Here is a 24,798-nt window from a genome sequence, read left to right as displayed (position 1 = left end):
ACTTTTCTAAGTTATAGCCTGTCTCCATATTTAATAAATGTGGGATATTATGACACTGAAACTGCTTTTGAGAGTGTACACAGAGCATAACAATCTCCTTGTCCTGATGGTCAACTGTCAACTTAAGTGTGATCCAGATGTATGATACTTTGGACCATATTAAACATCTACTTGTCCTACTTTTATTGTCTGTAAAAAGCAACTTAGTCTGTTTATCTTTTAGTTCTTTGATAGGATAAAGCTCTTCTGGATGCCTGCAAAACATCAGCCAGATTTTATATACCTAAGGCATGTACCACTTCGAAAAGTCCATCTCTTCACAGTTATTCAGATGAGTTGCCTTGGCCTTTTGTGGATAATAAAAGTTTCAAGAGCTGCTATTGTCTTTCCCATGATGGTATGAAACTTCTAAGTCAACTTTTTTTTCTCCTCCTCTGATTTTTCTGCTCTCTTTTGAAACACATAAACCTGAAATTGGAACAGTAGAGTCATTTTGAACGATTATGGAAAACCATGATGTAAACTTTAGCTACTAAAGCTAACATAGGATTTGAGATTGTATGTGAATTTCAGTGGTTCATATAGTTTTGACTCTGTCATTCTGAAAATTCATAGTGGCTTGAACGAATTGAAGTTGGGTGGAAAAATGTAAACTTTCAAAATGTAAACTTTCAAAATGTAACATTAAAGATATACTAGCAAATCTGAAAAACTAGGGGATTTTTAAAAATTAAATTTCATTAAATATTTCAGATAAATTTCAAATACAAAAATATAACAAATTTGAATGACTATAAATAAAGTACTATCAGCACAGATACGAATGATTTAATGTTCATTTAAAATGATGCAAACTGTTAACTACATCTATTTGAGAAACAGTCAAATATATGTTGTAGGTTTTTCTTTTTCTTTCTTTTTTTTTTTTTTTGAGATGGCTTCTTTAAGTGACTCCTTTACTGGGTAAAATCAAAGCTATTATTCTGGGGACGTGGTAAGAAAAGGAAATGAAGGATGCAAAATTACAAGATCTATTATACACACATGTCTTCAAATGTCACTTTAATCTCAGTCTTAACTGAAAATGACTAATTTCCACCAAACCAAAACCAAAACAAAACAAGCCACACAACAAAGCTACCTTTCCCATTTTTATTTTTCCCTGTTTTAAAATATTTTATTATTTGCTTCAGGTGTTAGCCTTGGTATTTGTAAGAAAATTGATGGACTTTTTGTTTACAAAACGGGAACTCAGCTGGTTGGATGATTTAATGCCTGAGAGTAAGAAAAAGAAACTAGAAGATGCTGAAAAAGAAGTAAGTCAGAGCGAAATCAATGTCTTACAAAGAGAGGCAAATGGAACACTTGCACAGTAACAGCTCTTTGCAAAACCAAATCATTGTGTTTATCTTTAGTTAGTGGCTACTAACAACCACAGGTGGCCTCTTAATGTTTGGAAGATAAATGCTTAAAATCAGAGTTGAAACATGAACACACAGAGAGTACAGATCTTGTATGAGAAAACCAAGCCCTTGTGAAATATGCAAACATTTTGTTCTTCATTATCCAAATCATGAGCTTTGCTTTTTTATTCTCTCCCTTGTCAATGGCAGAACCTTACTGGTGCTTAAGTATTTCCAAAGTATGTCCCCACCGTGGTTGCTTTTTGACTGAATATGTGAGAAGGAATGAGAGACAGTATTCCTGTTGGTATTTTCCTAGGGAAACAAAGTTTTGATGGCAAGATTCTAATTCTAATCAAAAGATAAAAGTAGTTATTTTTGAAATAGAAGAAATGCTTATGTTGACCTGATCTACTTTCAAAGTGATTTAAGATTGAGTAAATGGGGTTTGAGAAAATATGGGGATTTAATTACTTCCGTGAGCTACTGAATTATCCTATTCTGTTTCATGCATTAAAATGATTGAAGTTTTATGGAATATTTAAAACTCATGTTTAAGTCTGGGTCTCTTTTGAAGGCTAGTAACCATAATATTTTTAAAAAGTGCTTCCTATAAAACTACTCAGAGTATAAATGAAAAAAAAAAAAAAAAAAAAAAAAAAAGACCAACATACCCTTTACCAGAATGATTGAGTCCATTGATTGTAGAACAGAAGAACAATATTTCCATGTAAGTGAAGATGAAAGAAAATATTTAGTGAGAATTCTTCCTACTTTTCCTTCTGCTATACGGTGGTCTGTACATGTGCTCAGTTTCCCGTTTATAGCATAGTTTCTCAAACCATGCTTATAGTCCTCTCTCCTCTGGGGAATTTGTTTACAAACATTTCATTGGTCCTAGGTTTTACTCAGTCATTAGGGGAAGCCAGATTAGGCCACAGAGTCTAATGAAATTTCTCCTCAGATGTTTTTACAAATATGGCTATCTAATATGTGACTGGCTGGCATTCCTTTACTTTTCCATAGCATCCCATCACTGACAATGGATTCCCACCTTAGAGATTGAACATGATGACATGATGATATATCTTAATTTTGCGCAATCATTTCAATTTTCCCAAACAATGTAGAAGGATTGCTTAGAAACATAGTTCTAGTAATATCAATACAATGTTAAAAATACCATATTATAAAATTACCATTATTTCTTTGTTTTTCTATTTGACATATTCTTATTGAAGTATGAGAGATTTTTTAAAATAATGCCTTAACTAGGATATTTCTTTTTAGGGCTTTAGTCAAGGTTTGCTATCATCCTCAGATACTGTTCAAGAACAATATGATGGAATTTGGTATAAATTGAATGGAAATAAGATGGACACTGGAATATAAAAATTCTGCAGGCTTAAATTATCCCTACCTGATGTAATTAAAATTATGCAGGTTGAAGACAATTCCCAAGAAAGTCTAAGTTCCAGAGAAGATTATCTTGAATATAAAACTCATTGACCATGAGCTTCCCTTCAGTCTTTCTGAGAATGAGAATACTATTAAGTATACTAAGGCAGTATCTTATAAATGTAATTTTGCTTTATTTTCCTGCTTTGATTTCCTGTCTGAGATAGATTTATGTGATGATCTGTTCATGAGAATCTCAGTGCATGGAAAGAAACAAGGGAATCAATAACACAGCAAAGACACAATTCATTATTGAATATTTAAATATAGTCCTGACCAGTGTAAAGAGAGATAATTCTCCATCTGATAACTGGCGAAACAAAAGGAAGTGTAAAGATGTTCACTTTCTAACTTGGAATTAGTTACTAAAAGTGTATGATCAGTATAGTGAACAGGAAGATTTAAGAAGGATTGCACTAGAACTTAAATTCTGCTTAGTTTTCTATTTGGTCACTCAGATCTCAGTATTTTATTTTCTTGAGGCTATGGACTCCTGATGGATGTGATCTTCTTACTGTGGCATCTTATACCAAGGCTTAGTCTTCTGAGAAATTGTGCATTCAGGTGGTAAATGGATAAGTTCTCCAGAAATGCCGCATTTCTGCAATTGCTCAAATTAATTGAGTAACTTTGATTGTGATCTGGAAAGATGGTAAATAGCAGAAAATGTTCAGCTCCCTGAGACTCGAATTTAAAGTAGGCTCACCTCTTGTCCTTTTGATGATAGTTACAAGCTTGTACCTTTATCCTCCAGGGTTTTCTTATCAGTAGCCCATTTCTGGTCTTATGGCATTGAGAAAACATTAGTTTGACCTTAAAATTCAATAATGAGTTAAGCAGAATAAATAGCTACACAGGCCAGTCCAAGGTCGCAGAGCTTCTGTTCCAAATTTTCATGTACTTCATGCATATGCATATGCATATGCTTCAGTTTTTAGAAAGAAAGGATTATAATCAGGATAGAAATGAATATTGGAACCCTGACATTTTGCACATTGCTCTGTGTAAAGGGAAGACTGCAGAATCAAATTCTGGATGTCCAAATGTGCTCAGAGTACCAACATGCTTTCCTTCCTACTTAAATATTCTCCAGGACATTGTACACATTTGACAAAAGGGCTGCTGTTAAAAGCAGAAAGCCCCAGCAGAATGTTTGTTCCTGGGTGAGGGTATAAGGCAGTTAATGTTAGATAAATCCTGGAAAATCAGCTCTGGGCAGTGATCATATTGACACTTCTTGGTTTACAGGAGGTTCACTCTAACATATATGCTATGGGAAAAAACAAAAAGAGGCAAGTAAGATTTGTGATCTGTAGGAAGAAGGATCATGAGCAAGGCCAAGAAGATGCAAAAGCAAACTAAGAACAAGTGCAATTAAACAAATTACAGAGTAGGCCTTACTGCTAAGAAAGATGAGAAATGACTGTGGGTTGGGGAAGCATGGCCTAATTATTACATGGGCAAATTTTATTTCTAATTGAATCTTAGAGTGAGGCAAGCATATTCTTCATCAAGCAGTGATTTTGAAAGTATAGTTCTAGGACTTCTGCTGTTTCAGCCAACACCTGGCAACTTGTTAGAAATGCAAATTCTTAGACTGCATTCCAGACCTATTGAATCAAAACTCTATGGATAGGCCCAGGAATCTGTGTTAACGAGGCCTCCAATCCCTTCTGATACATGCTAAAATTTGAAAGAAGGCCTTTTCTAAAACCACAGTATCTATGTCTCCAGGATATAATCTTCAAAATCCAAAGTTACTCTATCGAAAGTTCTGTATTTTATAATTTAGATAAGTCACTTAGAGATATTGAATCAAATATTCTGGAAAAAACATATGTCACATCCAATTATTTATATGAGTTCTATATAAACAACTCCTCCTTCCTATTTTCCCTTTTTCATTGTTAAAGTGAGTAGTTGTATGTACTGGTTCTTCTATCTATTGGAAATTTTAATACGTACCTCTTAGACACATAACATTTTATGGCTTTCAGAATATTGTGTGTGTGTTTGTATATTTAATGTTTGCAGCATTATCTATTCTATTAGTAATCAAAGAAGAAAGTGGTCTGATACTTCTTATGTTCCATAGACTTAGTTTTCCTCTTGGATAAAATCAAGGGGTCAGACTTGATTGCTAAAGTCCCTTCCATTTTTAAGATCTATGAATTCTAAAATTGCTGAATATTTTCTCTAATATTCTAACCATCTCTGTGAACATTGGCTGTCTGCTGTTTTTTGTACTAAGAGCTATTTGAGGGTTCCTACAATGATACAGATTTTACCTGAGAAATGGATATAGTAGCAAATGCTACCTGTTTCACTAAAGGTAGAGCATTTGTCATGATATATGAATAATTTTTTATGCTATTACAAAATATAATTCAGATCCGTACACCCTACTAATCAAAACACACCGCAGGCCCAATCCCAGGATCCTGGGATCATGACCTGAGCAGAAAGGCAGACGCTTGACTGACTGAGCCACCCAGACACCCCAAAACACACTACAATTTAACTTCAATTTTATTTTTCACTTTAGCACGAGCCTTTGGCTCTAGCCCGGCTTATTTATTTCTTTTTATTCTTGGCCTACATTGTTTCTAGAGTTTTTTCTTTTCGTCTACTAAACTGATCAAATAAGACTGGCTCAGATACTGCTTCTTCTCTTCCTGTATTTTGTACAGTGATCCTTCTCCTCCTCTGAGAGTACAGTGTATGTCTTTTCATTGCTAAGTCACCAGGACCTAGCAGGCTACTGTCATGTATATTATGCTTAATACCTATTTGATAAATGGACTCATGAGTAGCTCCTGGGTTATTATTCACTGTGTGCCTAGCACATAATGCATGCTCAGTGAGTGTTTGTGTGCTATTGATTGGATACATTTTTTTAAGCCTCAATGTTCCTACCTTTCACTGGGTATAACATTAACCATCCTTCACTTATGTAGTATCTGAAAAATGCTTTCATTAAAAGATGGCATTCGAATCACAGCATGAATAGTTCTCTAGTCAAATTGGTGAAATCCTTCAAATGTTCTTGGGGAAACTTTGATCATCATCCTTTAACGTCTTCACCATGTTGTAGAACTCGGCATATTTTTGATGGACCCCTGTGTAAATGAAGTGCTAAATGGAACTCATTTTAAGGTACTTCTGACTTATAAACTGATGGCTACCCAGTTAGCTTTGTGCTCTCACTCTCTTTTCCTGTATGATTGAGATAAACTAGGTTGTCATTGTCGTGACGGCCAATGCCTGATTTGACTGTTCCTCCCCAGAAAGTCTCAGATTTTTGGCTTCCTCACAGTGCTGCCTGGGATGCAGCCGGCCCTCCATCCCTGAGCTCTGGGGCCCACCCAGCTTCCTTCTGGCACTGAAGGCAGCGGCTGCTATGCCACCCTTCTCTTCAGATAAGCATGGCTTGGAAATGCTATCTTTAGAGGTGATGAGTTTTTGTTTGGATAGAATTATGACTAGTATAAAGCCCACACATGCTAACAAGCCACAGAGTGCAAAATAATTATTGAAAGCAATTTGAGAGAAAAGTGGAAAATCATCTGAGGAAAAAACAAAATTGTTCCCAAAGCTTTGGTCCAATTTTTTGCTGTTACATAGAATCTTCAGCCTTAGGTTTCTGCAGCCAGGTAACCTAAGTACTCATGGCACTGTTGTCTCTCTCTCTCTCTCTCTCTCTCTGTCTCTCTGTCTCTCTCTCTTTTAACTTTACTCTTTATTAAACCTTTCTAATGCCTTCTTGACATCTTATTCCAAGTTGGTCAGAAAACATACTAGATACCAAGCTTACCTTCCAGTGGACAACCGAGAAAAGAATTGCATTTTGTATGTATATTGGTTTTACTTAAACAGCATTTGGGAATCACTAAATATTTTCTCCTTGTGTCCCTCCGTGTATTAAGGTAATGTTTTCTGTAGAAAAAGTAAACTTTTTTACCTGAAAGAATACATATGCTCAATCCATGGCCTCAATGTTGTGCATATGAGTTAATATGACATATGTATTATGCTCCATATATAGTGACTAACCCATTTGCAAGGCATGCCTTATTTCCAGGCTGCACATTAGCTCTGCTCAAATGCTAACGTGTAAATTCAAACCAATGACACTGTCTACTCGTTTTGAATTAGTTTTAATAAATAGTACTGCCAATGACAAGAGAAATAGGAATCATACACAAACAATAAAGTATATCAGATGATATAAAAATATTCTTGAAGAACAATAGAAAAAGAGAATGGGATTTATTTCTGTAATGTAAAGCAGGAACAGACATGTGCCATTAGTACCACAGAGTATAAATGTAACAAAGGGTTTATGGTTGGGGAGGGCAGGAACTTAAAAGCAGAGAAGTAGTGGAATCATGTGGTTCCCTGGCCTTTCCATTATTACACAGCAGAGACTGGGCATAGATATCTGGATGCAGCATGGTTAAGGTCCCAGCAGAGGGGATCCTGCCTTGGTCACTAGGTTGGATGAGCACAGAGAGCACTCCAAGAATGAAAATGAGACCTGCCCCCACATTACATTTTATATTCATAGGTTAGCTGAATAGGCTCAAGAAACCACTGTCTCTTTAACAAGAAATATGGCAAGGACTCTTCAGAGGCAGGATGCAATTTGAGGCAAAGGGCTGCATACTGAGGATGATAGTAGGAATGGCCTTGCCTGCCAGAAATGACATCACATCAGCCAAAGGTCATGTATTTCTAGAAGCTGATTCAGATCAGCCAAGCTACTGATAAGCTACTGAAGAGGGATGACCCCTCTAGGGTCATTCTTTTTTCTCTAACTCTTCATCTCTAACTTAAAATTCCATTTCTGCTGTCATGCAGCCATAAAAAAGGAATAAGATCTTGCCATTAGCAACAACATGGATGCGCCTAGAGGGTAGTATGCTAAGTGAAATGTTGGCCTAAGAAAGACAGATGCCATATAATTTCACTCATACATGGAATCTAAAAAAACCAAACAAATGAATAAACAAAGAAAAAGCAGAACCAGAGCAATAAATGTAGAGAACAAACATGGTTGCCAGAGGGAAGAGGTATGGGGGGATGGGCAAAATCAGTGAAAGGAAGTGGGAGATACAGGCTCCTGGTTATGAAATGAGTAAGTCATGGAATAAAAGGCAGAGCATAGGGAATATAGTCAGTGGTAGTGTAACAGTGTCCTATGGTGACAGATGGTAGCTACACTTGTGGGCATAGCATAACATATAGAGATGTTGAATGTGTACACCTGAAACTACTGTAGCGTGGGGTGTCAACTGTACTCAAACAAAAAAAGTAAATAAAATTCCATTTCTGGAGTTAGAACTAATGATTCTAACATTCGTAAATGGTCTTAAATAGTTTCCTGAACTTGGGAATTGCTAATTGACCCATTTGAAAATAAATGCATTCCATAGGAGCTATATAACCTATAGATAACTAAAATTTTTTTGGTGCCTGGAAAAAGGTTGATAACATTACTGAAAATTAAACCAGGACATTTCAGTGTGGTAGGATAAGATTATCTTTCTCCTAAAGATACGAATTTAAAGTGTTACATATCAAGAAATGAATATATGAAGTATATCTACCCTTTAGGGAAGGGTAGGATATTGTTATTATAAGAAGAAATCTGAGGCATAAAACAAAAAGCCTAAAATGTGTCTAGTGGAAAGCACACCTGTGTTTTGATCCATATTGGAAGGTATCTTTTCCTGTCTCAGAAAAAGTCTCTAGAGTAGTTCTCCAAATGCAGTCCTTAGACCAGGATCACCTGGAAACTTACTAGAAATGTAAATTCCTGGACCCTATGCCAGACGTAGGAAACAGACTCTGGAAGTGGGGCCTAGCAATCTGTATTTTTTTAAAGCCCTCTAGGTGATTCTGATGTAAATTTTGAGAACCACTGCTCTAAATATATCCCTCAGTCCCTTCTAACAGAGCATTCTGGGATTGTAATTTAAACTTTATAGCAATGAAAACAATTACATTGCCCATACATTTTTCCTTTTAAAATTTAGATTTAAAAAAAAAAATCTGCTTGGAAATTAACCATGTTTTACATTGAGTGACATGAAGGAGATTGTTGTTAGCATTTAAATTACTTTGTGGTATGAGACTCTCATTAATTACTTATGTTCTTAGTAGCTGGTGCTTTATTGAAAGGACCTGTGCTAGCATTAATAAATGCAAACAAAGTGGAAGGTCCTGAGGTTAATGAGATAGTGAAACATTAATCTGTGTTTCTTCTTTAATGTAAAATGGAGACTCATCAGGTTCACTTTATATATTTTACATTTGTCTTTCTAGGAAGAACAAAGTATGCTAGCTATGGAAGATGAGGGCACGGTACAGCTCCCATTGGAAGGGCACTATAGGTAAGATATACATGTCAAAGCACTCGCTTTGAGTCATGGAATGTGTTGTTATATACTTAAGAATTGCATACTATGTGGATTCCTACAAAGGTTCGTTGAAGCTGCATTAGAATAGAAAAAGTTGAAGTTGGGGGGTAGATTATCCTGTCCTAGTACTAAGTTTTGATGATAACTGTGTGAGTATGGCTAAATAGCTTACCATGAAGGCGGGGTCGGGGGCCAAAAACATGCTTGTAGTCTTTTCTTCTCATATTTTATAATGTTAGCTCTCTTTCATATCCTCTAAAAGTAGCAATTAAAAGACAGGTCAAGATTCAATACCAGGATAAATTAGCCAGGTAGTCACTAAATATTTGAATTCCGAGAGGTTACTCTTAAAATATGGCACTTCCAGAGAGATGATCTATTTCCTGAGTTGAAGGACTTAGTTGTACCAGTCATTTTAGGAAATATTTGTGTAACTCTCCAAAATATGCTAATCTTCTTTATGCACAAAGACATAGCAAAAGAATGCAAACTCTAGCATTATAATAAAGACTTTATTTGGCCTATTTGTCTTTATAATAAAGACAGTGTTTAGCCAAAAATTGTATGTATGCATATGAGACATATATATTATCTCAAAGTGCTTAATGGTAGTTTAAGGCCATGCCAGGAAAAAGGAGAGAATACTTTTATCATAGTGTTGACAAAAAAATTGAAATCTTCTAGATCTTCAGGGTCTGCTGTAAAATCACATTCCCTAGGGTTTAAAAATATAATTATCTACCATGTAAGCATGGGAAGTCATTTTATCTTTTTTTAAGCAATATTTGAAGTTTTAAAATCCTGTTGATTCTTTCGTTGAATCAGTCAGTATATTCCCAAGTGTATTTTGTAGCAGCTTAGTCTCATATGATACCAGTCTGGAAAAGATTTTTTGGTTCGGTGCATTTCCATACAGCATTCCAGTTTGGAGATTCAGAATGCACACTGGCATACTAAAGAACCTAAGTGGCACTGTATTTTTTTTTTTTTTTACTTAATTTTATTTAATCCAGCATTTTCTACTCTTTTGCTCACAAGACTCTTTGTCATATAATATCATGAAAAACATGTATTCACATGACATTGTTTTGGAAGCTGGTTGGTCTCATGCTTTTAGTCAGTAAGAACTGCCGGATTTGAGGAACACATGTCTAGACTGGAAGGGAGGAAGCCTACGAGACCCAAGGTTTTGCTCCGGATCTTTGGTGTTCCTCTTAAAAGTCTAATTTGTTGCCCTCTCTGAACAAAACCACTCATGAGGGTCATATGAGGTCGGCTTAGGATTTTGCTAGAACATGTTTTTTTTTGTTGTTTTTGGTTTTTTTTTGTTTTTTTTGTTTTTTTACAGCAGGCTATCTTTTCCACGTGTAGTAAGAAGAGTGCTGTTTTCTCACTAGAAACTTTCTTTGACTTGGCCTATGATTTATCTCTGCTGCTATTTGGTTGTGTTTCTAGCCCTGGGAATATTTTAGAGAGTTCTGAATGTCACCTATAATTGGTGCCATTTTAAAATGCAAGAAAAGCACCCAGCATTGTACATATCCTGATATTGCAGGCTCCCCTAGTCATTTGGAAAGACTTCTGCCAAACACAGACTGCCTTCATTTATCCAACAAATATTTGTCGAGTGGGTACCAAGCATCAGGCTCTGTTTGAGTCTTGGGGGAGCAGTCTCAAATGGTCAAGAATCCTCGTCCTCATAAAGCTTATATTCGAGTAGGCAGAAAATAAACAAATGAACAAGTAATATAGCACAGTACTTTAGATGGTGAAAAGTGCAATGAAAACAAAAAGCAAAAAAGGATAAGGGTGTTCTGAGGGGATGGAAATAGAAACTTTAAATAGAGTAGTCAGCAAAGGGCTCTCTGAGTAAGTGACATTTAAACAAAGGAGGGAAAGAGTGGTACCATGTAAAGGAGCATTCTGGGCAGAAGAAAGAGCAAGTAAAAGGCCCTGAGGCAGTAGCAAGCCTGGAGTGTTCCAGAACAGTCAGGAGCCCGTTGCATTGTGGCTGGAGAGGATGGAGCAGGGGTGTAATGGCAGGAGATATAGTTGGAGGGTGAGGGCGAGGACAGAGCCTGTGCTCCATCCACCAGGTTTTTTTCTGAGCTAGTGAGAGCCCTTGTAGAGTGTGAGCAGAAGCCTGAAGTTGATCTGCTGTGCTACGAATGTTAGGACAGGAGGCTAAGCAGTGAACACGCAGAACCTTATCTCTGTAATTTGAAATAAATTAGGAAACTGTAGCCAAAATCAGTTTCTATAGAACTAGAATCTTTGATTTTTTATAGATTTTTAAAAGTAACTGTGAGAATGCTCCTAATTTTTAAACTATCAAAAATACTATACAAAGGCACAAGACTGTCCTATATTTAGTATCTATCTCTAGACAACTGCAGTTACTTATTTAATCTTTTAATTTCATTTTGGGTAAACTATCTAGAGATGATCCATCTGTGATCAATATTTCTGATGAAATGTCAAAGACTGCCTTGTGGAGGAACCTTCTGATGACTGCCGATAACTCAAAAGATAAGGAGTCAAGCTTTCCTTCTAAAAGGTTTGAATTCCAAAATAATGTGAATTTGTACTGACCCCCGTCATTAGTGAGAGAATAGTATTGATATCCATTGAATTTAGGTCTATATAGCTCAGAAAGTTCTTTTTAAAAGTAGGTGGAAATTGTGATCAACACATTTGTTGGTTTTTCAACATCTCCCTTTCAAAATAAAAGCTCACTCCAGAACTCTGACAGTGGGGAGAAATAGTGCTATAAATGAGTCCCAATGCATGGCATTTTTGGATATTCATTTGGTCCACTCTTTTGCAGTAAGAGGTCATTATATTTCCTCATCGCCCACTTCCCAGGACCCTCTTAGGTGTCTGACCACATTTTGCACTCCCCCATTATCCTTTCTGAAACGTCATATGCACATGCAGTGGTGACTTTGTATTTAGTATATTTCCAGGCCCCTATTCCAACCCCCTGAAAATCTTCCCTAACTTCCTTATTCTGAAACTTTCAACTCCAGAAAGTTCTATGCATTCTTATTTCTCTGCATGCAAACATTACAAACAACTCCTACAGTTGTAGATGCTAAGTTTTAAATGCATGCTGGGGGAAGAGTGTGTCCTTAAATATAAAGTCATCACAGGATTTCCATTGAATTTTCCAGAATTTATAAATAAGAGTTCAAACTATCCAGTCTTCTTAGATGCTGACTTGAAGAAAAATCTCTATGTTATGCTTATAGCTCTTCTTATTAAAGAGTGATTGAGGGATTTGGGACAGTGTTTAATTATTAAGTTCCTTTATTTTCATGACTTTAAATTAACTTTTTCTACTTAATTTTTATATTACATTTTTGTCATAAGCTCCCCTTCCTAATCACTCTAGAAGCTGATTCCCCAAAGGTAAGACCCTCTCCCTCAAACCTATTCCTTGGTTGTATTCCCTTATGTTAAATGGTGTCTTCTAGAAACCTGGTCAGCTATGTTCTCTGTGTGAGTTTTGGGGAGGCAAAAGTCATGGAGAGTCTTGGGCTTAGATCCAGCATCAGACTGTTTATGGTGTTCCTATAACTACTCAGCTCTTTAAGAAGGTTGAAGCTTGAGTGAACGTTTTTTTCCCCCACATGACTTATATAAATACATCATATGTAAATCAACAAATCTCATAGAACTATGTTAGTAATGACATCAAATGTTTATATTGGGAAAAAGAAAATTTTTCCTTTCAATTAAGAAATTGCAAAGCTGGGAGCTTCCATTTATGCACTACATGCTTCCAAACCTGTAAGCTTTATCTGGCTTCATGAGAAATATTTGGAAACATGGGCTCAGAAAAGATGCTACATGAGGCTTACAGAATATCTCTTGTTGCTGGTTTTTGTCACCCCAAAATGGCATGCTGCTTCGGTGTCATCTCTAACCCCAAAAGACCAACAGTGATGTGCAGTCTTCATCCCAGAAAGCTGGAGATTAGTCATCTCTCTCTCTGTCTTTGTATCTCTCTCCCTCCCTCCCTCCCTCTCTCTCTTTCTCTCTCTCTGACAACTACCTCTCACATACTAGAGGTTAATATAAGTTACTCAGTAGGCTCCCTCAAAGACTTTTAATTGATGTTTTCTGTCTGTAACAGGGCTTTAAAATCCTCATGTATTTCTTTGCTTGGCTCAAGCAGAAGTAATATTTTATTCTGAAACATGCTTTATCTTCATTTCCCAAAGATCCCTGCTATAGTCTGATAGAGTCATCCTCACATTAATTCTGTTTGGGTAGGAGCCTTGGAAGAAAATAAGTTATGAGAAGGGTAATTTCTCAAACCCATTGAAGTATGTGCTTGTGGACTCACGTTAAAAATTTGGCATTTCTCTGATTTTTTAAATGGGAACTCCAAGTTTATGAGCTCACAATCAAATGCCAGCCATGGGAATATGTGGAAAATTTGAGACAACTGAACTTACAGATTACTTTTCTTCCTGCACTAAATGGATCCAGAGTATGAACACTTTCTCTCTTTTCCTTTGGTTCAAGCAAAAAATTTTATGTCATGGTATTTTAGGTACTCCTTAAAGTAAATAGTAAAGTCAAGTGATGCTTTTCATCAGGAAAACCTCACTGTTTTAAAACAATGTAAAATGCTTTAAGCAGGTCCAATTTTAATTAGGACCATCCTTTATATTTTGATATAACCGCTTGCTTCTTAACTCTTTGAACATGTTACCTACCACTAACAAAAGATTCCAGCTATTGTGAATGGACGTTTACCCTTAGATGTGATAAAAATCGGTAGATTTCCTTGTGAAAATATTTCTTGGTTCATGGTTAATGTCGTCTCCATAACAGTGGAAAGTGGCAGAAACAGTGTGGCTTCCAGAAATCCCCAAACCCCCAACCCTAATGACAATGCCCTCCCAAAGCCATTGCCTTCTCACGATGTGTCTGTTGAAGGCATTGAATGGTGATGACCAGGAACTCTAAAAATGTTATGTCTGCTAGAGTATCAGTTGACAAACAAAACAAAAACCTAAAGACCAGGTTACCAGGGTCTGTTATCTCTTGAGACCTAAGCTGGCTTCCTTGCAGTTTGTGACACCACCCCCTACCCCCCCGCCTCCGCCAACTTGTTCTCCATCCTATCCCTTGCAGTTGGTCCTGCATGCCTATCAGAGTATCAGAGAAGCCCAGATATTTTTCCTTAGTGGAGTTTAGAATAGCAGTTGTATTTTCTCCATCATTTCTCTCACTTTTTCATTGTTAATAGTATTTTATCCAGGCTGACTGAAAGAAGGATCTAAGAACTAATTGCAAATTTGACCACATCTGTAAGATGTCTAATCTGATCCTTGTTCAACAGTGCAGTCATGTGACAGTCTCCTCTGTGGCTTATTGAATTGGCTTGGCAGAAATAGGTCTCATTAAAAACCATACTGCATCAGAATAGGTGAGCAACTGCTATGTCTTATATAAAACTGACACCCAAGATTGACATTTCTTGGGAAGGTAGCTGGCAACACTGGAAAAAACAAACAAACAAACAAACAAACCCCAAAAAACAGCACTTGGTTTTGCGCTGGTGGCAGAGGCAAGGCTCTGAGATCACCTTCTCTGCTCTCCTCTGGCCACCCACTCCCACCACCTTCTTATATCCTGGGTTCTCCTTTGCTCTGATTTCCTAGGCCTGTGCCCTCTCATGACCGCTTGGTAAATGTTGTTCATAACAACTATTTTGGTGTGATTGAAATATAACAGTTTTCATAGATCGCTTGGCAGCATGAAGGTAGGAAATCACATTCTGCTCTCTTCTGAAATACTATTTCCTTATATTTTATACTGTAACTCTTCAAAGGCAGGGCAATGTCTCCTCTGTCTCGTGTCCCCTGGTCTTTGTAGAGGACCTGCTATATGATAGATGTGTAACGTATGCCTATTGCAATAGCATATCATAGATATGATACATATTTAATAAATGTAAGTAATATATTGATTACAATGCAAGTTTCGAATTGATTGGAGTCTTGAAAAATGACCGAAACACGGAATAGAGAGAGTAATAGTAAGAAGATAGGTTCAGTCGATAATATTTTTCATAGAAATCTTGAGCTGGTGATAAAATGCTTCATAGTGGGTTGAAATCTCATCTGATACCCCAACCACCGGTTTTTAAAGAAGGGGGAGACGCCTCCGGTCACTTGCTTGGTTATGGTTTTGTAACCAAACAATCAGTATGACCAAAGCAGGGCACCGGGAAGAACCAGTCCTGTGAATTGGGCCAACCTTCTGAATGTGGCTTTTCCACCGCCCGGTCGCTACCGGTGCCCTTGCCGCGTGCTGGTCGGTAACCAGGTTTCGGGGCGGAGCGCGGCGCCCCGGGAACTGCGCCTGTGCGCACAGGGGCCCGTGAGCCTCGCCCCTGCCGTCGGCGACCCGGCGGGGACCGGCCGCTGCGTCTTGCTGGTGACGGAGATCAGCGGCCCCCGAATGCCGCGTTCGAGCCCCGAGAGAATGTAGGGACCCAAGAGTCCCAAAGTAACTGCCAGATGAGGACGCCGAGTCCCCGAGGGGTTCGGTAACTGGGCCCAGGTCCCGCGGGGCGCGGTGACCTCCGCACGGGGCAGGCCCGGGAAGCCCAGGAGCCGTCACCTGGGAAAGTAGGGCAGTGGGCACTTGTCACGTGAAAGGCACTTACAGTAGGAGACGGTGCGTCTTGCCGAGGGAGGGGTTAAGAGCAGAGTCCAGGCCCCGCACGGTCCTGGGCGCGCTGTCCCGGCGCTGGCGGGTGGGGGGGGGGGGCGCTGCTCACCTGCGGCCCCAGGGGGGGCTCCGGAGGGGGGGACAGCCCAGAAGGCCTGCTGCTCACCTGAAGGGGGCGGGGAGAGGGTAAGAGCCTGGAAGGCCTGTTGCTCACCTGAAGGGGGGCGTGGGTGCCCAGAAGGCCTGTTGCTCACCTGAAGGGGGGGGTAGCAGCCCAGAAGGCCTGTTGCTTGCCTGACGGGGGGGGGGGGTAGCAGCCCAAGAAGGCCTGTTGCTCACCTGAACGGGCGGGCCGGGGGGGACCATTCCAAAAGCACACTCGGAGAATGTGGCACGTCGCTGACCACGAAGAAAAGGAGGCCGCAGGGGGAAGGAGGTGTGAACCGTCGCTCGACGCCTTTGGGCAGAGTCCCCGCACCACGGCTTCCCCGCAGCAAGGGTTTGGCGCGGTGGGGGGGGGCGGGGGCACCCAGTCCCGGCGCCGGGGCGCAGCCTGCCCAGCTCGGGGCCCCGCGGGTGACAGGGAGGGACCGGGGGGGGGAGGGGGGGCGGAGCTGCCCGCCCCCGAGCTCGGCACTGGAATGTTCCAGGAAACCTGGAGCAGAAAAGCAGGGAAGGTGCTCCCGGGAGAAGGAAGAGAGGTGTAGACCGGCGGCGTCTTGTCGCCTCTCGCCCAGGGCTCAAGCCAGCGGGGCGGAGCTCGGGGCACCGGGAGGACTGCCCGGGGGGGTGGGGGGAGCACCGTCCTGACGAACACCCCGCCGCGCCCCCCAAGACCAGACCCGGCCTCTGAAGGCGGCCCCCAAACACCTGCTGTGGCTCCGCCGGTGTAGACGCGGGGGCGGTGCCCGAGGGTGGGGCAGCCAGTGTAGACGCGGGGGCCGTGCCCGAGGGTAGGGCAGCCAGTGTAGACGCGGGGGCCGTGCCCGAGGGTGGGGCAGCCAGTGTAGACGCGGGGGCCGTGCCCGAGGGTGGGGCAGCCAGTGTAGACGCGGGGCCGTGCCCGAGGGTGGGGCAGCCAGTGTAGACGCGGGGGCCGTGCCCGAGGGTAGGGCAGCCAGTGTAGACGCGGGGGCCGTGCCCGAGGGTGGGGCAGCCAGTGTAGACGCAGGGGCCGTGCCCGAGGGTGGGGCAGCCAGTGTAGACGCGGGGCCGTGCCTGAGGGTGGGGCAGCCGGTGTAGACGCGGGGCCGTGCCGGTCGCCCTGGGCGGGGGGGTGGACGCTGACCGCGCGAGCTTGCCTCCAGCCTGCATGCCTTGGAACGGTCTTACGATGTCTTGTCTGGGTTCGCGCTCCCACTTCTTGGCATCTCCCCCCTTCCTGCGGTTCCTGGCCTCTACCTCGCGGAGGAGGGCAGGGGGTCTGAATTGTCGCCGCCTGTCTACGCTTCGCAGCGTGAAAGAGCAGCGATGCTAAGGGCCGGGGGTGCGTCGGGTTGACGGGTTTTGAGTCAGGGCAAGCAGATCTCACAGGAGCCGTGCGGGATGGCAATAATCCATTTCTCCTTTTGTTTCCCCCCCTGTAGCATCGAAAGCCGAAAAGAGAAGAAAGCTGACTCAGGGAAAGGTGTTGACAGGGAGACTTGTCTATGACTTGATCTTCAATTTATTTTTTACATATATATGAGAAGAGTGCCACAATTATTAATAAAACTGCTTTGATCATGTATTGTAAATTCTGTCTCTCATCCCAAATCCACCTTCATACTGTAAGTAGTGCGATCCTTGTTTCATTTCTGTGTTTAAACTTCTGAACAGTGAGACGCCCTTGTGAGCATATACAGTAGCTGATGCAAAAATCTCTGTGCTCCTTGCTGTACGTTAGACATTTGTAAACACTGGATTCTCATCGTTAGTTCGATGAGAGCAATAGCTTTCTTAAAGAGATGTCCTATTTACCTAGTTTGTATTTTCCTACTTTAGTGACCTGAAGCTACCTGGTCATTTCATTCGGAAGAATTTTGAAAGGTAGTCTTAACTGCTTTTTATTTTTTATAGCTTAGCATTAGTGACTTATTTCAAAAAAAAAAAAAAAAAAACCAACAAAAAACCCAAATCAAAAAGGTTAGTTTGGAAGCATTTTTTAATAATTGTATTTGTGCATTTCCTTGATTTATTATGATACATTTAATACTTAAGAGTTTATATGTGACTAAAACTTAAAGTCATTTGAAAACATATGTAGAAACCTTTTACATAAGGTTTAAACAATTTGTTTAAAAGAATCAGAAACTAACCAGAGTCAAGTAGTGTTTGCTTAACAATTCAAGTTGTGATTACACCACCAAATACTAGGCTTGTTATGAAATGCTTCAGGAAAACTTTGTAAGTTTTGTGAGATTTTGAATATAAACCTTTATCAGAAATATGCCGTTAAATTTCTCTCCCATTAAAAACAAATGTTTTCCAAATAAACCTATCATATACATACTCATGGAAGGCCACGTGGTGAGTCCTTGTACATGGAATTTCACTCCTGTATAGTTATTCTGCTGCTAAAGGTCACGTACTGCTTAATGCTGCTTCTGAATCATGTTCTAATGTTAGGCTGACAGGTCTCCAACTATATTTTTTTCTTCTGCAAAGCTCTTTTCCACTTTTTAATTGAATGCATGTTGCAGAAAAATAATCTTTTAAATGAATATTTCAGATTCTGTTTGAGAAGGTTCTGTAGATATTTCAGTCCATATGAAAGAATGCATTTTTACTAAGCTTTCACAAGAGGAAGGAAAGTTAAGAGTTTTTGAACATTACTAAAAATACGGTATTTCATTCCATTTTAGATAATGTGAAGTTAATAAAGATGAAATCTTGTAATACTCTTATTTCCTAAGAAGGACCAGTGATCATCAATCTTATAATCTGCAGTGTCCAATTTTACAATAATTCAGAGCTCTGCGGCTTTTCCAAGCTATTAATTACATATTCTGTACATAAGTGTACATGAAAAGTAAAAAAAAAAAAAAATCCTCTTGTGATCAAGCTTATGAGGGAAATAGAAAACCCCAACAAAGCCTCCATCAGATTAAACATTTTGATATTTCTGAAAATTCCCCTCAGTCTTTTAAGGAGCCACTTCTTTTATGGAATGTAAACCTAAAAAAATATAAGAATAATTTGCAGCTAATACAGCCTGTGTTTATAAATGCCAAGGAAAATTACAAAAACTTTCCATTCCAAGTGTGTTACCTTTGTGTGTTTTATAATACAGATACTACATTGTAAACATTCCCATTGTTTTATGATTTAGACTAGCTGTACATGCCAGTTAGTCCCCAAAGCAGCCTCCTAGTGTTTTAATATATTAAAAACTGTTCTGTTACAAATGATCATGGTGAATTAAAACCTTCACATGATCACTTATTTGAATAAGCAATCATACCCAATGAAATTCTGTATTTCTGAGTATTTTTATAGTCATTTTGTTCTTGTGTGAATTTTAATGCTATCTCTATGTTAATCCTAATATTTTGAAATCATATAAAATATAAGAAAAAAATGTAGTGTTATATATTTCCTCCTAATTTCAGATTCCTGGTCAAAATTACTGAATATCTTGAATGTAATTTATTGCAAAGTTCAAGTAATGTGTAAATGTGACTAGGATATTGTGTTTTTCACAACTAAGAAATGTTATGTGGAAATAAATATTTATCCTAATTAATTTCCTTGCACATTTTAAATTGTGATGCAAAGTGTCTTGTCTTTTTTCTCCTTAGTGTTGCTCAGTAGATCAATGTAGAACATTTTGACTGAACATAGTATTCAAATTTAAACCCCCCCCCCCGTTAAGAAAATTTGGTGACAGAAACACTTCAAGAGTATTCTGACAATTTGGACTTTATGAAAAGAATATTATGAGAGCTATCGTAGGATATGTCTCTTCATTTTTCCAAAAAGCAGTGACTTGAGTGCAAATAGCATTGCTCCCAAGACTAGTCAAATCTTCCAAGTTCGTTAGTAGGATTTCCCATAAGTAGAACCCCTTACCTTAGACTTCTGTTTCCAGCACCACCACCCCCACCACCACACACACACACACCATGGGAAAAGCATTTCCTAAAATCTCTCTCCTCCCTGCTCGTTACAGTGGGTCAGATGGGACCATCATTCTTGTGTAGCCATCTGGCAGTGTGTTTGGAGGTAATTACATTCAGAACTCTAATGTAAGGGTTAGATTTTTCTTTTGACTTGTGAGTTTACTTTATAATTGCTACCATTTAACAGCCTTTGATATTGGGAAGTTTTTTCCTGAATATAACCTGAATATCTCCTTGGTGTAGTTTAAATCCATAGCTTAATAGAAACTCTTCACCAATAATTCACAAGCAACCCATATTTCAACACTCTACCTAAATCTTTTAGGATTTGTCTTGAATCTTAAAAGTATGCTCATTATTATGATTTTTTTTTTTTCTGTCTGCACTGACCCACTCTGTTCCTGTTTAACTGTTCACTCCTGGTCACTTGACTATTTTACCATGGTTTCAAAATTGCTACCCAAACGTTATAATAAGTATCTTGTATATTCATTCATTCAAATGAAATGAGATGGGATGCCTGGGTGGCTCAGCGGCTGAGCATCTGCCTTCACCTCAGGGTGTGATCCTGGGGTCCCGGGATTGAGTCCCACATCAGGCTCCCTCCCTCCCCCGCAGGGAGCCTGCTTCTCTCTCTACCTGTGCCTCTCATGCATAAATAAATTTAGAAAAAAAAATGAAATGAGAGTCATTTGGATATGGTGGTTCTCTAAATATATATTTGAAAAGGCTGTTCGCAATCAGTACCTTTGAAGAAGCCCAATATTAAAGGGTTACTAGTAACACTTTATTTTCCAGATCTCTTTGGGTTTTTCCTCAGAAACCTGCAGTTCACTGATACAACTGTCACTCCGTGTCAGTTTCTTTCTTTCTTTTTTTTAAGATTTTTATTTATTCATTCATGCGAGACACAGGCAGAGGGAGAAGCAGGCCCCATGCAGGGAGCCCTATGTGGGACTCGATCCCAGGACTCCAGGATCAGGCCCTGGGCTGAAGGCGGCGCTAAACCGCTGAGCCACCCAGGGCTGCCCATCTGTGTCAGTTTCTATTGGTGTATTGGCCACCACTTTTCGAGCTGGAACTTTGAAAATAGAACTGTGGTCCTTGCTTTTAAGGGCTCAGTAGACACATAGCTATAAGACAATGTGATATGTACTGAGTTGGCTGTATAAGGAAAGCAATGAATAACTCAAAGATGGATCTTTGACTAGGGTAGAGTTTGAGGAAAATGTTATATAAGAGGTAGCATATGAATTAGGATGGAAATGGGAAGGAAACCTACTCCAAGAGCTGCAGAGATTCTCAAACACATGCCAGTATTGAAATAAAAATGAAATAAAAAAGTAAAGATGTATGGTGTAACTGAATCCTGACATATTTGATGTATGGCATATTTGGAACCAAGCAAACAGCCCAGGGTGGTGGAGTGTTAGGAGGGTAGTGAAGACCTGTAAGAAAAGGTAGAACTACGAGTAGACCACATTATAAATGATGTTAAATTCTATAGTAGGATATTCGAACTTTATCCATTAAAAGTTTTGAGCAATGGAAAGGCATGAATTTTTGGCAAGATTAGTCTAGCAGCACAGTGGAGAATATAGTGGGGAAAAAAACGTGGGATTATTTCCTTAGGGATCCTGCACCCAGGACGACTCTGAGGCTCAAACCAAACTCTCTGTGAGTGATCTATAAACTTTTATTATGATTGAAACCAAATAGGCTTAAACCTTAGGTACTTAAGTAACTCCAGACACAACAGCTTTATTATAAATTATTTCATATAGAATAAGATCTATATCTGGAGATAAATATCATATATATATAGGTATATACGTATATATATGATGTTTTGGGTTGTATTTGAAAAAAAAAAAGTTCCAAAAGCATGGTTATCAACAGTAATCTTGAGACTATTAAAGAAATCTAAGTGTAGTACAAAATTCAGCCAATGGCAGCTCATATGGATCCAGAAACCACCTTCCTTCATCCACCTTTTCACTCCACTCGTCCCATCGTTCTTATCATAGACTTAGCTTTATGTCTAGGTACTCTCGCCTTTTGATGTGTGTAAAGATTTCTGCCATGTGACTTACTTCTTTCATTTGTTTATAAGCTTCTTAAAGCTAAGAATAGAGTTTTATCCCTTCTTTATAACTCTCTAGAGTCTAGGTCTGGGACTGGCTCTTTATCCAGCTGGGAAAGGCTGTGGACAGAACCCTAAGTAAAATATACAAGATGCTGCTTCTCAGGTTATTAAGAAGGATTAAAGATGGAAACAAACGCAGTATGGAAACAAAAGCAAATGCTTATTGAGCACCTTCATGGGCTACCCTGTAGGTAGACACGGGCACCTAAGGTGGGGACCTGTGTAAGCTATAGAGTCATCAGTGGAGTCATCAAACCAGGATAAAAAGCTAAATAGCTGTGAATGGGGGAGGTGGAGGGAGGGAGGAAGGTGCAGGGCATGGATATAATGCCGGCAGACTAGATACACAAATCTTCATAGCGATGACACAATTCGGTGAAGTAGGTGTTTTTGTACTTTTTTCAAATTAAGAAACTGGGGCTCAAAGAGGCTCAGCAATGTTCTTTAAAATGTTTCTCACCATGAGTGGCGATGCTGAGTTTCTAACCCACGTGCACCTTATCTAGGCTGCAGCGCACTGAGTCTCCAACAGGAGGCGAGGTGTGACCTGCTTCCCCCCTGGCAGGGTACTCATTCTGGGTCACGCAACCAGAATCAGGTTAAGATGAGTAATATTTCTTCCGAGCATGTTACTTTGTGACTCATGTTTCTGTGATCAACATTGGACATCAGACATAGCCAGTGAAATATTTTGCTTACGAGTCACAAGTATCATGACCTTGGATGGAAGAAGCTTCATGAAATCATCAGGGTTTTGGTTATTTGGTGGGTCACTCTTCTCATCAAATATGTGTTGTAAATAATCTGACAAACTTGGGGCGAATTGTTCAGATGAAAGATTGTGAAGAATAAAAACATTAATTGAGTTGGTGGAAATTTAAAGTCTGTAACACCAGAAAAGATATCCCTCTCGCTTTAGCAGTAAGGAAATGACCTTTTTATTAATTCAAATTCTCAAGTTTGTTAATATTGTCACAGAGGGCAACATGCAGAAAGAGAAGTTTCTACTGAGCATGACATTGGTCTTATTAATAATACCATGCTCTGGGCTTTTCTGATGGGCAGTGATGTTATGCTTTGTTATTCACATTCATCTTTCATTCTCAATCACCTAGATCCCTTAGACATCCTGGAGACACGCTCCAGATCATTCAGGATGTATGTAAAAAGGTTCTTGGACACTGCTGAAAGAACTGTCACAAAGTTGGCAGACCAAAATTCTCTTACATTATGAAAAAAGCCATCCTTGTGTTTTGGTATGTTTTTCAGTTAGAACTTACTGAATCTTAAATATTGTACAAATCTAGTAGTTTTATAAATTGGAATTCTCACGTCAGCTTAGAACAAAAGCAGCAAATGCTACAAATAGTACAACCGGTAGCTTCAGTGACCACCTGTGAATAAGAAAGAAAATACCCAGCACCTGGGTGGCTCAGTTGGTTAAGCCTCTGCCTTCAGCTCAGGTCATGATCTCAGGGTCCTAGGATCAAGTCCTACGTTTGCCTCCCTGCTCGGGGTGGGGTTGGGGGAGCTGCTTCTCCCTCTCCCTGCCATTCCCCTTGCTTGTGCTGTCAAACAGATGAATGTAATCTTAAAGGAAAAAAAAAAAAGCAAAATACCCAGAATGACACATAGCCTAGTGTGATAATTAATCTTTATGTTGGTGGCTTTGAGTCATTAAGGATGCACTGAATTATGTTCTGTGCCTTCTAGTTAAGAAAACATGGAGGTATATAATCATTTTTAGCAAGACTCCCAATAAAAAAAGGTCTAAAAATAAATTTTCAAGTGATTTCCTAAAAATCTTGAGCAAAACTTCAACTTTGTATCCATAGAAGAAATGTGAACCCTGCTCCTTCCCTTGGTGTGTGTGCCCCCCGGGTGCTGGCGCGCTCCATCAGGTGGTGTCTGCTGAGAGTCCGTGTGCCTGCTGAGGCTGCAACTCTCAATGGCAGGCCAGTCTGCACCTCTTAGTGCTATGATTAGTTCCTGCGTGTTTCCAGCTTAGACTCAGATTAAGTTTATCTCTAAGTTGTCAACTTCTTTACCTTTTCCAATCAGCCAATTTAAAACCTTACTGGAGAGAAAAACTTGTCCTGTGAGGGTTGAATGAAATCTAACTTCAATCACATTATTACCATTTGTAACCCTCATTATGTGAAAAATATGTGCTAGGACTTTTTTTCTACCTCTGGTTTCCAGAGAAAATAACATGTTCAGAAACTAAAGGAACAATGAATGGTATAGTTTTATCAAAACTATTGTACAATAGTTATACAATATCAGATATTATATACGATGGTCTTAATATCTGTGCAGTATCTGATATTGTACAATATCTCCTATCGTAGAGTGGGCTTATTGATATCTGTAAAATATCTGGTATTGTGTAGTATCTGATATTGCCAAATGGTCTTAATATCTGTATGGCATCTTATATTGTACAATGTCTAGTTTCTTTTTTTTAAGATTTTATTTATTCAAGACACACAGAGAGAGAGAGAGACAGAGAGACAGAGAGAGAGGCAGAGACACAGGCAGAGGGAGAAGCAGGCTCCTTGCAGGGACCCTGACAT

General features: G+C 39.5%; 1 protein-coding gene across 7 annotated transcripts in view; it reads left to right on the top strand.

The window, feature by feature from the left end:
- SLC4A10 (solute carrier family 4 member 10) overlaps positions 1-19,700 on the top strand; it is a 284,739-nt gene extending 265,039 nt beyond the window's left edge. For 5 of the 7 annotated variants that reach the window (XM_077883538.1, XM_077883542.1, XM_077883537.1 and 2 more), the window contains 5 exons: positions 224-397; positions 1,194-1,316; positions 9,189-9,256; positions 11,724-11,840; positions 17,563-19,700. In XM_077883538.1, coding sequence (XP_077739664.1) covers positions 224-397; positions 1,194-1,316; positions 9,189-9,256; positions 11,724-11,840; positions 17,563-17,629 — 549 coding nt within the window. In that variant the 3' untranslated portion in view covers positions 17,630-19,700. Of the gene's footprint in view, positions 1-223; positions 398-1,193; positions 1,317-9,188; positions 9,257-11,723; positions 11,841-12,655; positions 12,695-17,562 lie in introns of all 7 variants that reach the window. The other 2 variants (XM_077883540.1, XM_077883539.1) reach the window with 2 other exon arrangements.
- Positions 19,701-24,798: the final 5,098 nt, after the last annotated feature.

This window comes from Canis aureus, chromosome 34, assembly GCF_053574225.1.
Source record: "Canis aureus isolate CA01 chromosome 34, VMU_Caureus_v.1.0, whole genome shotgun sequence".
Lineage (NCBI taxonomy): Eukaryota > Metazoa > Chordata > Mammalia > Carnivora > Canidae > Canis > Canis aureus.
This window is presented reverse-complemented; position numbering and strand designations above follow the sequence as displayed.